The sequence below is a fragment of the Rissa tridactyla genome, chromosome 9 (genome assembly GCF_028500815.1).
Source record: "Rissa tridactyla isolate bRisTri1 chromosome 9, bRisTri1.patW.cur.20221130, whole genome shotgun sequence".
NCBI classification, from domain to species: Eukaryota; Metazoa; Chordata; class Aves; order Charadriiformes; family Laridae; genus Rissa; species Rissa tridactyla.
Genome location: NC_071474.1, coordinates 19,370,487 through 19,384,120, shown reverse-complemented (window position 1 = coordinate 19,384,120; position 13,634 = coordinate 19,370,487). Strand labels below are relative to the sequence as shown.

At 36.8% G+C, this 13,634-nt stretch overlaps 1 protein-coding gene across 3 annotated transcripts in view; it reads left to right on the top strand.

The window, feature by feature from the left end:
* Positions 1–13,634, top strand: part of VPS13C (vacuolar protein sorting 13 homolog C) — a 103,282-nt gene that overhangs the window by 53,110 nt on the left and 36,538 nt on the right. For all 3 annotated transcript variants that reach the window (XM_054214145.1, XM_054214143.1, XM_054214142.1), the window contains exons 47-60: positions 21–151; positions 1,150–1,319; positions 1,861–2,099; positions 2,715–2,944; positions 3,716–3,808; positions 4,800–5,165; positions 6,444–6,533; positions 6,937–7,092; positions 8,114–8,378; positions 9,095–9,255; positions 9,762–9,883; positions 10,121–10,415; positions 11,760–12,149; positions 13,184–13,288. In XM_054214145.1, coding sequence (XP_054070120.1) covers positions 21–151; positions 1,150–1,319; positions 1,861–2,099; positions 2,715–2,944; positions 3,716–3,808; positions 4,800–5,165; positions 6,444–6,533; positions 6,937–7,092; positions 8,114–8,378; positions 9,095–9,255; positions 9,762–9,883; positions 10,121–10,415; positions 11,760–12,149; positions 13,184–13,288 — 2,813 coding nt within the window. The remainder of the gene's footprint in view (positions 1–20; positions 152–1,149; positions 1,320–1,860; positions 2,100–2,714; positions 2,945–3,715; positions 3,809–4,799; positions 5,166–6,443; positions 6,534–6,936; positions 7,093–8,113; positions 8,379–9,094; positions 9,256–9,761; positions 9,884–10,120; positions 10,416–11,759; positions 12,150–13,183; positions 13,289–13,634) is intronic.

The window sequence follows — 13,634 nt, the reverse complement described above, 5'->3', positions numbered from 1 at the left end:
TATTTTCTTTTCACTGACAGGTCCTCTTCTTGCATTTGGAGAAAAAAATGTTTCTACACCTCAGTCTTCTGTGGAATGTTATACAACGCTTAAATTTGACTTTAATTTTGAGTCACTTTCAGTAACTCTCTACAATAGTGATACGAATCAGGTTTGTGACAAATATTTTACCATGGGGTGAGGAAGTTAGGCTTCTCACATGGACAGAACTCAGGGTAGTAAAATGAAGAGTTTTGTCAGTTGTGTTGTCTTTGTAATGCTTGCCTTACAGAGCTGTCATAGTTTAACCCCAGCCAGCAATTAGGACCATGCAGTGGCTCACTCACTTCTGCCCCCTGCCCCGTGATTAGGGAGAAGAGAGAGAAAAGAAGGAGGGGAAAAAAACAAACGAACTCATGGATTGAGATAAAGATAGTTTAATAGAATAAGGGAAAAGGAAAATGCACTATGTATGGTGCCTGTATAGTTAGTAAGCAGATCCAAGGTGTACATGACCCGTATTTCCCTCTTACGTATCCCTGAGTGTGAGCAATAATGAACATCCTTCCTGTGCTGAAAACAGAAGAGAAAGATGTGCAATGTTGCCTTGTTTTTAGACTTAATATGCTTTGTCCACATGTGAAGGTGCTTGTTCTGGAAGTCTTGGTATATAGTGAACACGTGGTAGCTTTGCATTTAAAATAACTATAATGCAGGAATTTGTGGTGCTTTTTGTATGAGGGATGTATTATTTAAAAAAGTTCATGTGAGTTGAGTATCACAGGGAAGAAACACGCTGTAATGGGATTTTACTTTAATTTCTTCTTGATATCCATTCTGCTTATTGCTGAGGTCCTCACTGAATTAGTGTGATGGGAGCAGAGGGATCCTCTGGTAGGAGGTTCAGAATTCAGATGGATTAGCCTTCGGCCATGCATTTTGAACAACCACTAGAAATGTTGAAGAAACAACTTTAGTACAACCCAACTTGTTTCTTCTGTTTTCTCAGTGAGTTTCTTGGACTAATTTGTATGATTGGAGGACTGATGACAGCAACGGGCTAATCAGATCCTTCAATTCATGGATCAAAATGCATGTGGCTAGCAGCAAGGGAAACGTGCTTATGACTTTGTTCTGTGGTAACCAGTCCTACTATTTCTTATTATGTAGAAGCATCTGATTTCACTGCATAGTAACAAATTACGCCTTGGTGAACTCCGACTTCATCTCATGGTATCATCAGTGAAGATGTTTTCAGATGGCTCAATGGATATCAATGTTAAACTCAAGGCATGTACCCTGGATGATCTCAGAGAAGGAATTCAGAATGTGACTGCAAGGTAAGTTTGAGTGCATCAGAAATTAAAAAACTCCGTGGAGCCTGTGAGGAAGACTGTTTCCTTGTTCTATACTCTGCTTCACGTGGGATTGCTAGAACTTAGTAGGACTGTCAGTTGTTACCTGTCACACTGTGGCACAAAACCAACGAATGATGTGATTTTTTTAATGTTAAGCAAATTTCTTTTATATGTTGATTTCCATGTTATCCAAAACAAAAAAAAAATTACCCGAGAATCTTGAATATTACAGTAAACTGTGTAGAACAGCTGAGTAGAGAGCAACCAGCCTCAGCTAGAGAGTTCTATGCGCTGAAATGTTAGTCTGATTGTTACATGCTATGTACATGCTGCATAGTTCCAAAACTAGCACAGAAATTCTAGATTGATATTACTCTTCTGGAGGAAACACTTGATTGCTTATGTTGTAATTCTTATTTATAAATGGCACGAGGAGAAAAAATGGCACTGCTTATGCATCCTTGTTTTTCCAGATCTATGCGTTCTGATGTTTTAAGTGTTTCTTCTTAAACTTGTTTTCCAGAATGATAGACAAGAAAGAGGACACAAATGATAGTTCTATGATAGATATAAGCTACAAGCAGGATAAAAATGGAATTGAAGTCATTGCTGTCCTTGACAAGTTGTACGTATGTGCCAGTATGGAGTTTTTGTTGACAGTAGCAGACTTTTTCATTAAGTCAATGCCGGCATCTTCAGCTGGAAGATCTGCACAGTTCCAATTAAAGCATGGTGCTTCTGGAAAATCCAAGCCAGAAACAGGTCTGTAAAACTGATTTCCACTCCCCTCCTTTACAGACTTCATACTGAAAATAAATAATCAAAAATTTTTTCAAGATGCTATCTTGCTATCAGACTTAAGAAATTAGTTTATTCTTCACAATGCGTAAATTGGCCACTGATATCATAGATTGTTGTAAGCAGTAGAAGTTCTAAAACTGCTGTGTTAAACAGTGGAGTTGTGCTCTCCAGCAGAGCTAAATATTGAAAATCAGTCATGCTAAACAGGATTTTTACACGTGTAATATATTGCAAAGGAAGCATCCTTAGGGTAAAAAGCGCCATGTGGATAGTAGGAAGGCAGGCAGATAAGGAAGGAAAAAGAACAACTTACTCTTTAAAGATGAATGGTGAAGATTCCTTTACACTATGGAAACTGTTTCTTCAAAAGAAAACTTCTGATTCGTTTGCTGCTGATTGTTGGACCCCGTGTGATATTCAGTTTCAGCAAAGTATTCCTGTAAAAATTGAGACATTATTTGTTAAATTTGTACCTCTAAAATTATGTAGCAATTTTCATGCATGGTTTAGGTATTATGAACAAAATAATGTCTTCAAAACTTTTATATTCAAGGGTTTTGTTACTTATTTTCACAGAAATATCTGTACGTCCAAATATGACAGTAAAAGCTGTGATCATGGATCCAGAAATTGTGTTTGTTGCTAATTTGACCAATGCTGACGCCCCTGCCTTAAAAGTTTCCTTCCAATGTGACTTTTCTCTGACATCTGGAAAGCTTGCACAAAGGATGACCGCTCAAGTGAAGGGTTTCAAAGTGTTGGCCTGTGCCTTTCTCAAAGAAAAACAGGACAAGAGTGTTACTACGGTAAGAAAACTTCTTTTTCATAACAAAAAAAGTAATGAGAACTGTTGACAGGCCTGTCCTTTAGTTGGCATATACATAGCACTCAGAAAATTCATTTTTTATATCATTGGTTATTATGAAGATAGGAAGGAACTGTGCATCTGTGGTATGCCATTTAAAGGTGAATTTTTTATCAGTAGGTGCAAGACTCTAAAACCTGTGTCGTGCATTTGTAAATTAAAGTAAAAGTTTCTTGGTGAAGAAATTGTGTGGTTTTGAAGACTAAGAGTACCTCTTTACAGCTTTGTTTACTGCCTATCAGTTTACTTGTTGCAGTAGAGTACTCGGGTCAGCGTGTTGTCTGGAACTTCATCTACTCAGTCCTGGAAGGGAGCATTGAGTCACAAAGATGGCCTGTATGGTTCATCTCCCACATGGTATCTTTTCCTTATGCATTTAGTTTTCTTAAGGATTCAGGATATTTTTGACTATACCATTGATCTATTTGTGTGTTGGGTTTTTGTTTTGTCCGTTTTTTAAGCCTTATGTCAAAAGCTTTTATTTCACTAATTTTTAACCTTCCAGTACAAAATTGCTCTTGTGCAAATTTGGATACTTGTGCTCTTGTGCAAATCTGGAATGAAGCACAGTAATGCTATGGAAAGATTGAATATGTTGTTGTTTTTATGGGATCAGCAGCCCTTTGGCCTATGAGATTAAAAAATGCAAGACCATTTGAAAAGGTTAGATTCCAGGAGTTATCTTAATAATCAAATTATATTTCACACTCAGGTGTTACGGCCATGTTCTTTAGTCATGGAAAATATGATGCATGTCTCGGGGTTACAAACTGTGGTAGTAACAATAGAAGAACTTACTATAAAGGTAAGATCTTTGGAAGAACAGGTGTGTTTCTTAAGCTGTAGCTTGTGATTTTTTTTTTTAATTTTACATATTGCTATTTAAAACTTCCATTCCCCATTAAATTTAATTCTAAAAATAAGCATTTGTCCTTTTTAGAGCTGATCTGTGTTGGAAAAAATCATTACATGTTCCTTGCTTTGGCAATCTCTTGTCAAAAAAGGATTAATTTAAATACTTCGGATACTAGGATTCCTTCTACCATTTTCTTCCAAATTTATGGAACAGCCCTTCCCCCTGCTGCTACCACCACTATTTTTCTCTTCAGAGAGACTTATAAGTAGTGCATGTAAATTTAAGGCTCTTAACATGATTTCCAGAATGATATACAATGTGTAATACCTTGTTCTTAATAGGTAAATTAATATTTGGGTCTATAGTAAAGGTCTTTCTGAATGGAATTTGCTATTTCTCCTATAAAAAGTTCACAAATTTGCGTTTGTGATCTGAAAAGGTGTCAGTGGTGAAGTTTTAAGCTGTAAGCAGTAGTACATTATTCCAAAAGCATAAAGCTTTCAACGGATGTACTGTACTGCTAATTGAAATGGTGGTGTACATAACTCTGAAAATGTGCTTTTCTGAATACCTCGAAGATCTTAAAAATAAATCCATGTTTTACAGTGTAGTGGGGGAAAAGGTTGATATTGACTGCTGTTATGGGAGTACCACGTGTGGGTAAAAGTGAAATTCCAATCTGAGATTTTTTTTCTTGAGCCTGTGAGATTGCGAGGGAGGAACTGGGAAACTTTGTAGAAAAGGAAAATAAGAGGAGCTCCGTTAATGGATTCTGTTCCTTTATCTTAGAATTTAAGTTGCATCACTTATTAGAGCCTTTAGTGCTATGTACCTGTACAAGGAACCCAAGAGTTATTTGCCATTTCCATTTATCATATATTTTGTATATTAATGAGTTTTAAAATGTTTTAAGCTATAAATGATTTTTTTTTTGTTCAAGATCTCACCAATAATTCTGAATACTGTGGTGACTATTATGGCTGCCATAAAACCCAAAACAACAGAGGAGGATTCTAGAGGACCAATTGAAGTTTCTGAGAACTTGTGGCAAGTGAAGCCTATAGATGAGTGCAGTGCTTGGTTTCTTGGTGTTGATGTAGCCACGGAAGCAACAGAAACTTTTAAGGACCGTGAACATATTCTGAAACAAGAGAAATTTGATGTAGTAGTGAAATCCGTACAGATCACCTTGGAATGTGGTCTGGGACATCGAACTGTCCCTTTATTGTTAGTAGAATCTGTGTTTTCAGGTGTCCTTAAAAACTGGTCCTCGCTGATGGAGGTCTCTGCTGATATGTCACTGGAGGTATGTAGAAGCAAATTGTTAGCAGTTCAAAACAATTCTGCACATTTCATAATGTTCAAGTAACTTCTTAGTACACTTTCTATGTGCTGAATTAATAATAAGTTTAAAATGTAATGCTCTTAGGGGTTCTTTAGTAATCCAGCAAGTATGACTAAGCATAAAGTGGTTTTTACAGATACTTTGCAATCAATAATAGATTTTAATAGCAATTACTACTGTGGAATAATCTAGTCCTCTCTGTTCCTCTGTTCTTGCATATTCACTTTTTGCTATATGAACAATGAGCTTGGCTTAGTTGAATATTCATATTTAACTCATATTGGCCACCTTTTTTTTTGTTTCTCTAGCCTTGCGTTTATTGGTAAGATAGAAGTTACACTGTTTTCTCAAAATCTTCTCTGCATCTTGGATTGTAATCACACCATGTTTGTTTTGCCAGTTATTGCAGCTCTTTTCCCCAAGATATGGTAAACTCCGAGATGGTATAAGTCTCTTATAGAGGCAGCATGTTAAAATTTCATACAACCAGATGTGCAGCTGCTCTGTGCAATAGGTTAACTACCTCTTAGTTATATTTTGTCAGTTTACCAAATACGCCTCATCCTCCATTCTGTACTGGATACACAAGCAGTCTTCTTTCACTGCTAGATGTGGATATCGTAAGAGAGCGTGGAAGATACACGCCTAATCGTGTACAACTAGGGGAAGCCCCGGTGGTTCCTGAAGTGGGGAGGGATGAGGAAGATAGCTGAAAGGGAACGTCCAGAACAACTTGGTCCAAAACTTCCGTTCAGATTTGCAGTGGCTGAAGGGAAGTAAAAACTTGGTGTAGACTGTGAGTTAGATTAATTGTTCCACTGGATCGGATTGAGACTAAAGTTTGCTCAGACTAATTGTTATTTCATAATGCAATGAAGTTCTTGCGGCATGGAAGTTTTTGATCTCAAAGTTATTGTTTCAAACAGTGTAGGAGAGCATAGAGACTGCATTATGTTAAGCGAAGGCGTTAAAAAGATAGGAAGTTACCAGGCTGTCTGGTTGCTTTACAAGCAAACCAGGTAGTCAGTTCTTCAAAAACGTTGTTGGTTTTGAAAAATGTATGATCTATTACACTTCTGTGTGTTAATTTTTGAAGCCATTAAAAATTAGTGCTAGATGTCCAAAATGTGAAATGAAAATTGATTGTTTTCTTATTTATGTTTTTCACACTAAATGCTGTTGGAAGGAACAAAGTCCTTCATTTTCAGATGCCTTATTTAATTTTAATTCTTTCTTTAGATTCATTATTACAATGAAACCTATGCAGTGTGGGAGCCGCTTATTGAACGAGTTGAAGGAGGAAAAAAGCAATGGAGTTTAAAGCTGGAAGTATGTAAACACACTTGAAACTATGTGAAATAGTTTGTATTTCTTAAAAGTTTTGTGTGACAGAACGTTGACTCTCTGAATGCTGTTGTTTTGGAGGAGCAATTTCACACAAAAAACCCATGAGTCTTTAGACACATTAAATTTTTTCTGAATAATGCTAATTGTCCGTTACATGGGCAAAATGTAGTGTGTAACCACACATACAGAGAGGAAAGAAATTAACTTGCCTTCAATGTTTGGTATAAAATTTCTGTGTTTGCCTAAGGTGTCTGAAATATGCAAGGTGAAGTAGGTTTTCTTCTGCTTGGCGAAATTGTCGAGTCTAGGTCAAGCTTCTTCCTGTTGTAATATAGGAGAAAGTAATCCATGTGTTCATAACTGCTTAATAACATTTTTGTTTTAGATGAAGACTAACCCCGTTCAAGAGAGAAGTTTGATGCCTGGAGATGATTTCATTGTTCTTCCTGAGCCACAAACTGCAGTTAACATCTCTTCGAAGGATACAATGAATATAACAATATCCAAATGCTGTCTTGCTGTTTTCAGTAATTTAGCCAAGGTAGTCCTAACAGGCAAAGGTGACAAATTATGTGGTTCTGTAGGAAGTTCTGAAATTTTTTTTTATTAAAAAGAACTTTCTGTGCTGCCAGTCACAAGCCAATGACTATTATCTAGCAGTGCTGAGGAGTTTTACTCTGATTAGTCCTTTAGGGTTAACAAAAAGGTGGTGCAGGCTTTTGAAATAAGCAATTTCTATGTTAGAAGAACAAATGTGCTTATGCAGGACTTAAGGAACAGCCCTCCAAGCAGGCTTAATGGAAGTAAAGCCCTGCAACAGCACAACTATTTCCTACAAACCTTTTTCTGAAATATTAAAAGAGAAATTTACTTCCCTTTTGTCTTTTCTCCTTAATAGAATACTACTAAAAGTGTGCATTTTAGGATTGGCTTTCAAACTGTAGAAGTAGAATTTCCAGGGTGTTAAAAATATTTTTTTCCCAATTTTTCTCATGATAGTTGGTGTGCTTATGAATGTCCTAAGCTTTTTCCCCCCCCCCCCCCTGCTTTTTATCGGGGGAAGAAATTTTGGTTACTAAATCAACCTGTTTTTACAGAAGGTGACTTAAGACTGTTTATTATTTTAATTCTAAATGAGCAACAGTTCTCTAAGTTAGTACTTGCTTACACTTCAAGTCTATATTGACAATCAGTTACCATGGCTTTTGTGTAATGAAACAAAGGTTTGTAAGCATAAGTTGTGGCTGAATATGAAGTATGTACATGGTGAATGTGCTTGGGACTTCTGCGTCTCAGATCTTACTGTAAAAAAAATTCTGTAGGAGAAGCATGGATGCTAATTGTAGCATCAACATTTGCTGCAAATCACAGAATAATAATGAAATTTTTTGGAAGTAGCCTTTACTTCCCTGAAATACTACTGTACAAAGCATAGGTATTGCTATATATATTTTTCATTATTTTTTTCTTTAAAATGGTAGTTGCTGGGAACTGTCTAAAACCTTTATATATGTGTTACTGTGGCTATTTATGTATGATGTGTAATATGTTGTTAATTACAGGCATTTTCAGAAGGGACTGCATCCACATTTGACTATTCCTTCAAAGAGACAGCACCTTTCATCGTGAAAAACGCCCTAGGTGTTCCTCTCAAAGTGCTTCCTAGCTCCAATTTTCGGATAGTTGGTTCAGTTGAAAAAGAAAATATGAATGATGTAGAAATTGGTCAGAACATGGAACTGGAATATTCTGTTTTTGAAACGCCCCAACGAGGAAAGTTGTCTGCATTGCACCGGCAAGAAAGCTCTGTCTTCTCTTTAAATTTAGGTATTATGCTAAGGAATCCTGTGTGTTATGACATGGGAATAATGGGAACATGAATGGGAAGATGTGGGAGTGAACATGTTTGAATTCAATGTGATCAAAATTCATGTGAAGAACATTGTGTTGAAACTACATTTGAATACTGATGGCAATTAAAAAAAATAGTGGAGTCATTGATAGACCATCTTACAGGCCCCTGAGACATAGGCCTGTGGGTTCCAACTCCTGTTAAACAGGATCTTCATTTCACATATCCCTACTACCGTTTGGCTTTCCGTAGTTACACAGTTACTTGAGAGGAGTTACGATTTTTCCGTGTTTTGAGCTTTGCCAGAAAATAGTCCTAGAAGAATAGGATATAATATCTACTAATACATTATCTTCTGGTTTTTACCTTTCCGACCCATCCAGTATGAAGGTACTCAGCCATGATACAAAGATCGTGTTCTGTATTGCATTTTAACTCACGCAACAAATACCTTTGGTGTATTTATTGTGCTATGTATAAATCATATTCTAAAGTTGTGGTCTTCAAGAGTATTCTGATCTTAAAGCTGTCCTTCAGCGGTGCTCAAATACCATGTCAAGGTGCTTTTGCCAGAGAGTGCTTTGATCTTGGTTGTTGATGAGTTTAGAGAAGCTTAAGTATAGTTCAAATAGAAAATGGTGATGTGATTTGACTTGCCTAATTAAGACTTTTGAATATTTTTATGAATTAGAACTTCAAGGATATAAGGAAGTGGTAAACGTTCCCATAGCCAAACCAGGTCGACGACTGTACAACATAAGAAACGTTCTTGGTGATCGTTCAGACTCGATCATTGTACAGATAGATGCTACAGAAGGAAATAAGGTTATTACTCTACGATCTCCTCTGCAGGTAAAAAAACCAACCAACCCAAAAGCCTGAAAGAAATGGTGTTCTCTGAGTGACTCTTTTCTTCCTTAGTTCCTTCCTTACTGCATTTTTTTGAGATCATACTTTTCCAAAAAGTTACAAAAGTTATGCAAATTATTATCTATGTTATGAATTTTTATCTGTACTCTGGTATGTGTGTCTTCCTGATAAATGAAAAATTTGGTTTTTACTTTTAACTTTTGGCTTTCTAATATCCTCAACGTTGAGGTTGGAATATGTACTTTTTATGTCACTTGGCATTTTAAGCATGTTTGTCAGTTCATGGAACTTAAAAGTAGCGTAGTTTTCTGATACACTTGCATATTGTTTTCCTTCAGAATTTTATTTCTTACTAAGATGCATAGAAGTCTGTTTTCCAGAGGAGTTTAGTTAAATCTACTAATGTTTTTCCTTGTTGCTATTAATCATTTTTCCTTTAGAAATTTGTACCATAGAAGTGTAATGAAAATTATGTATTTTGATCCTAGATCAAGAACCATTTCTCAATCCCATTTATAATCTATAAACTGGCTAGAGACTGCAAGTCGCTGAAGCCAATTGGTATATCCAAACCAGAACAGGAATTTCATGTTCCTTTGCATTCATACAGGTACGCTATTTCTGTTCTGTAATCTTTGTGAGACTGATGCACAAATAAAGCATTAGTGTGGAAGCTTAAATTTGCAGTTGGAACTCTTCCTGACTGGGCCAAAAAAACCAAAATGCTACTTTTATTAGGTAATTAGTGTGCTGCAAAAGCTCCTCACGTTAGCAATTGCTTTAAAATGGGTGAAGTTAGCTGTCGATGGAAAGCTATTGTGTACCGTTATCTGTCGTCTTCCCATAGGTGTCATCTATATATTCGACCAACAGGAATGTTAGAGGGTCAGTTTAAAGAGTCCACAACTTACATTGCCTGGAGGGAAGAGCTACATAGGAGCAATGAAGTAAAGTGCTTGTTACAGTGCCCAGCCATCGAAACAAATTTCTTGCCTCTAATAATCAGCTCAACAGCTGTACCTGATGAACTAAATTTTATTTCAACTTACGGAGAGGAGTGGGATCCTGCCTACATTATCCACCTTTACCCTACACTGACTGTGAGGAACCTTTTACCGTACTCCTTGAGATATTTACTTGAGGTAAGTTATTTTATGGTTTTATTTGTAAATCCTTTACTTGATGATAAGTAAGGCTATATTTACTTAGAAGTGGAAGATACTGAATGTTGGTTTTTGTGTTTCCTATTGTAAATGAGTGAGTCAGCTGATGGACTGATTCTATTTTTTAATTTGGGTATACCTGGCCAGTTCTGCCTTGCTTCTTAAATTTGAATCCTTTCCTGGATTGGTCTTTCTTTTTTACTTTCTTCTGAGATCCTGTTTGTGTTTTGCAAGATACCTTTTGTTTCACAGGGAGAGGTGTGAGAAAAAGCATCTGAAATTTCTGGAGCTTTTCTTCTGTGTAGAAAACAACTTCTCTCTATTCTGACACTGATTCTTTATTGAGGACTTTTGTGAGGTCTCCCTTGCACAAATTGGAAGATTTCTGTGCAGGATGCTATGCAGACCTTTTTCCTCTTCTTTCAGTATTTTCAGTAGCTAGTATTTCTTCATGAAAGCTGAGTAACTTTCAGTAAATAGAAAAGGTGTGAGGATTTAGAACTATCATCCTAGTTTGTTCTGTTTTGTCCTACTCGCATAACTGGCTGTGGCATTCATTTAGATCTTTGTTTCACTTCTGTCCAACATCCTAATGGCACTATTTCCACTTTTCCTTACCTTCACTGTACTTCAGTACTCAGGATCACTCTGAGTTTCTACTCAGCACATAGAGTGCCATTGCCTTGACCGAGGAGGTAGAAACTAGTAATTCAAATCTATTTCTTAAGTCACTGTACCTGTAGATGGTTATGTGCTTATTATCTTCACATCCCTCAACTAATCAAGCCTGGCCACTGTTCAGTACAGTAAAATACACTGTTTCTCAGTCAAAAATTGGAAAGCTATTGCTGTGTAATGCTACTCTTGAGGAAAGCTGTGCTACTAAACAGTATGGCATAGCTGCCACTTTCTGCCTTGGGTGTTCTTCAATGTGAAAAGTCGTGGCTGTACATCTGCAGCACAGTCCAGTTCAGTGTTGCACCTGGTACTGTACGTATATGAATAAGAACTCACTGCCAAAATCCATTGGAAATTATGGGGGGAGAGGGAACAGAGACAGGGGATGCATTGGAACTAGTTTGCCTTGCTGAAATCCAGCATTAAGCAGTCTTTACTGTCCTGCAAGAAAAGTACAATTGATCTCAAATTATTCATAGGATCAGCCTCAAATGATCCTATGGTGGTTGGAGTTTGGGACATGTGGTACCTGAGATATCTGAAACGTGTGCATCCTGCAAGAGGAGGAAAAAAAAATGCTGTTTTTTGAATACCTAAATTTTAATATATTAAAAACTTAATACACCCCTTTTAATTTTGCTACAGGGAACAGCAGAAGCCCGTGAATTGACAGAAGGGAGTGCAGCAGATGTTTTTCATTCAAGAATCAATGGAGAAATAATGGAGCTTGTGTTGATAAAATACCAAGGCAAAGACTGGAATGGGCATCTTAAAATTCGTGATGGGATGCCTGAATTTTTTTCTGTGTCTTTCACGTGCCATTCTGCAGCAGTGATGACAGTGGATATTTACATACATACTAGGCGAATTGGAAGTCGTATGATCTTGTCTGTGTTCAGTCCTTATTGGATAATCAACAAGACTTCCCGTATTCTCCAGTATCGAGCTGAAGACACTCATGTGAAGCATCCAGCAGACTACAGAGATATTGTTTTGTTCTCCTTTAAAAAGAAAAATATTTTTAGTAAAAATAAGGTATGCTTATTGTAGGTGGTGGTTGTGCTGATGGTGTTTCAAAATCCTGCTCTAAGAGGGAAAAACCCCCCACACACGCATATTTTGTCTAAGGATTTTTTTTTTGGGAGTGTTTAAATCTATAGGCTTTCATTTGGCTGCTGCTTTCTTCTTGTTAATTACACTTTTTGGACTAAGTAGAAGAGAAGATAGGTAGACAAAAAGTCTGTTGCAACTTTTTCCGTGTCTTGCACAGCATCCCATTACCTAGCTTTGATCCTGACCAGAAGCTGGCTGCTGGTATAGAGTGGTTAGGTCCCGAAAACTCAGTGGGTACGCTACCAGGAAACTGTTTCCTTGGGAGAGGAATTTAGTGGAGATACGCAAATGAAGAGCAAGGACTCCCGTTATACTCAAAAAGGTGGCTGCTCTGAATCTTCCTGTGGAGGCATTTTCCACTGAGTAAAGAGGAATCACAGGCTTGTGTTTTACTCAACTAGGTACTTTGACATTTAAAATGCACAATGTAAATATTTTGTCCTATGTTAAACATATTTCTTTTGTTTTGATGTGATATTTGCATGGTGAAATGAGGAGTACTGTAGTAGAGGATTTTTTTCTGAAGTGGCCCTTCTTTCCTTTTAAATATTTTTTTTTCACCCAACAAAGTTGAAGAAATGGTTGAAGAATGGTTTGGCAAGATGTTCTTTTGATTATTTCTTCCCACCCTCTTCGAAGTTTGTGAAGCACCACAGAACTGTAGCTTTTTTTCCCATCTGTGTGTGTGCTGTCATGAACATGAGTCAATGAGGACTCCTCTATTTTTCTACCTTTTACTGTAACATCTTTCCCAGAACTCAGTCACAGACTGATAAATCAGAATATGAAGAGTGATACTACATGCTTAAGCTTATCTTAACTTATAGAAGGTTTTAAAAACACTTAAATGTTGTCTTTATACTGCTACATGTGATATAATTGCACTCCATAATGCATGAACTATAAAATAAAAATTAATTTATTGAAGTACTTCCCATGTTCTTTTTTGTCTGTAGATCCAGTTATGTATTTCAACTAGCACTTGGTCCAGTAGCTTTTCCCTTGATACTGTAGGAAGCTACGGATGTGTCAGGTGTTCAGCCAATAACATGGACTATCTGGTAAGATAGGTTTCTGTGTTTTGTGGAGCTTTCTTGGGGTTCTTTTGGCTTGACTTCTTTTTCTGCTTAAGGCCTTTGTTTCACTACTTATGCCGCTTTTTAAATCATGGAATTATTTAACATCTAGGGGGGTGATTTTTATGCCTCAGCTATTCAGGTCTGCACCTGGCAACAAGTAGTTTCTAACAGAACACCAAAACTTCTAGCCAGCTTCCAGTGTTATTTGTAAATGTGGTTTATATAACAAATGTGTAGTACTAGGCAGTTCGAAAATACAATAGTGAACTCGCATAGTGGAGATAAGAGTTCACATTCAAAATTCATAATTGTTTGCAAGTGTTTAGAT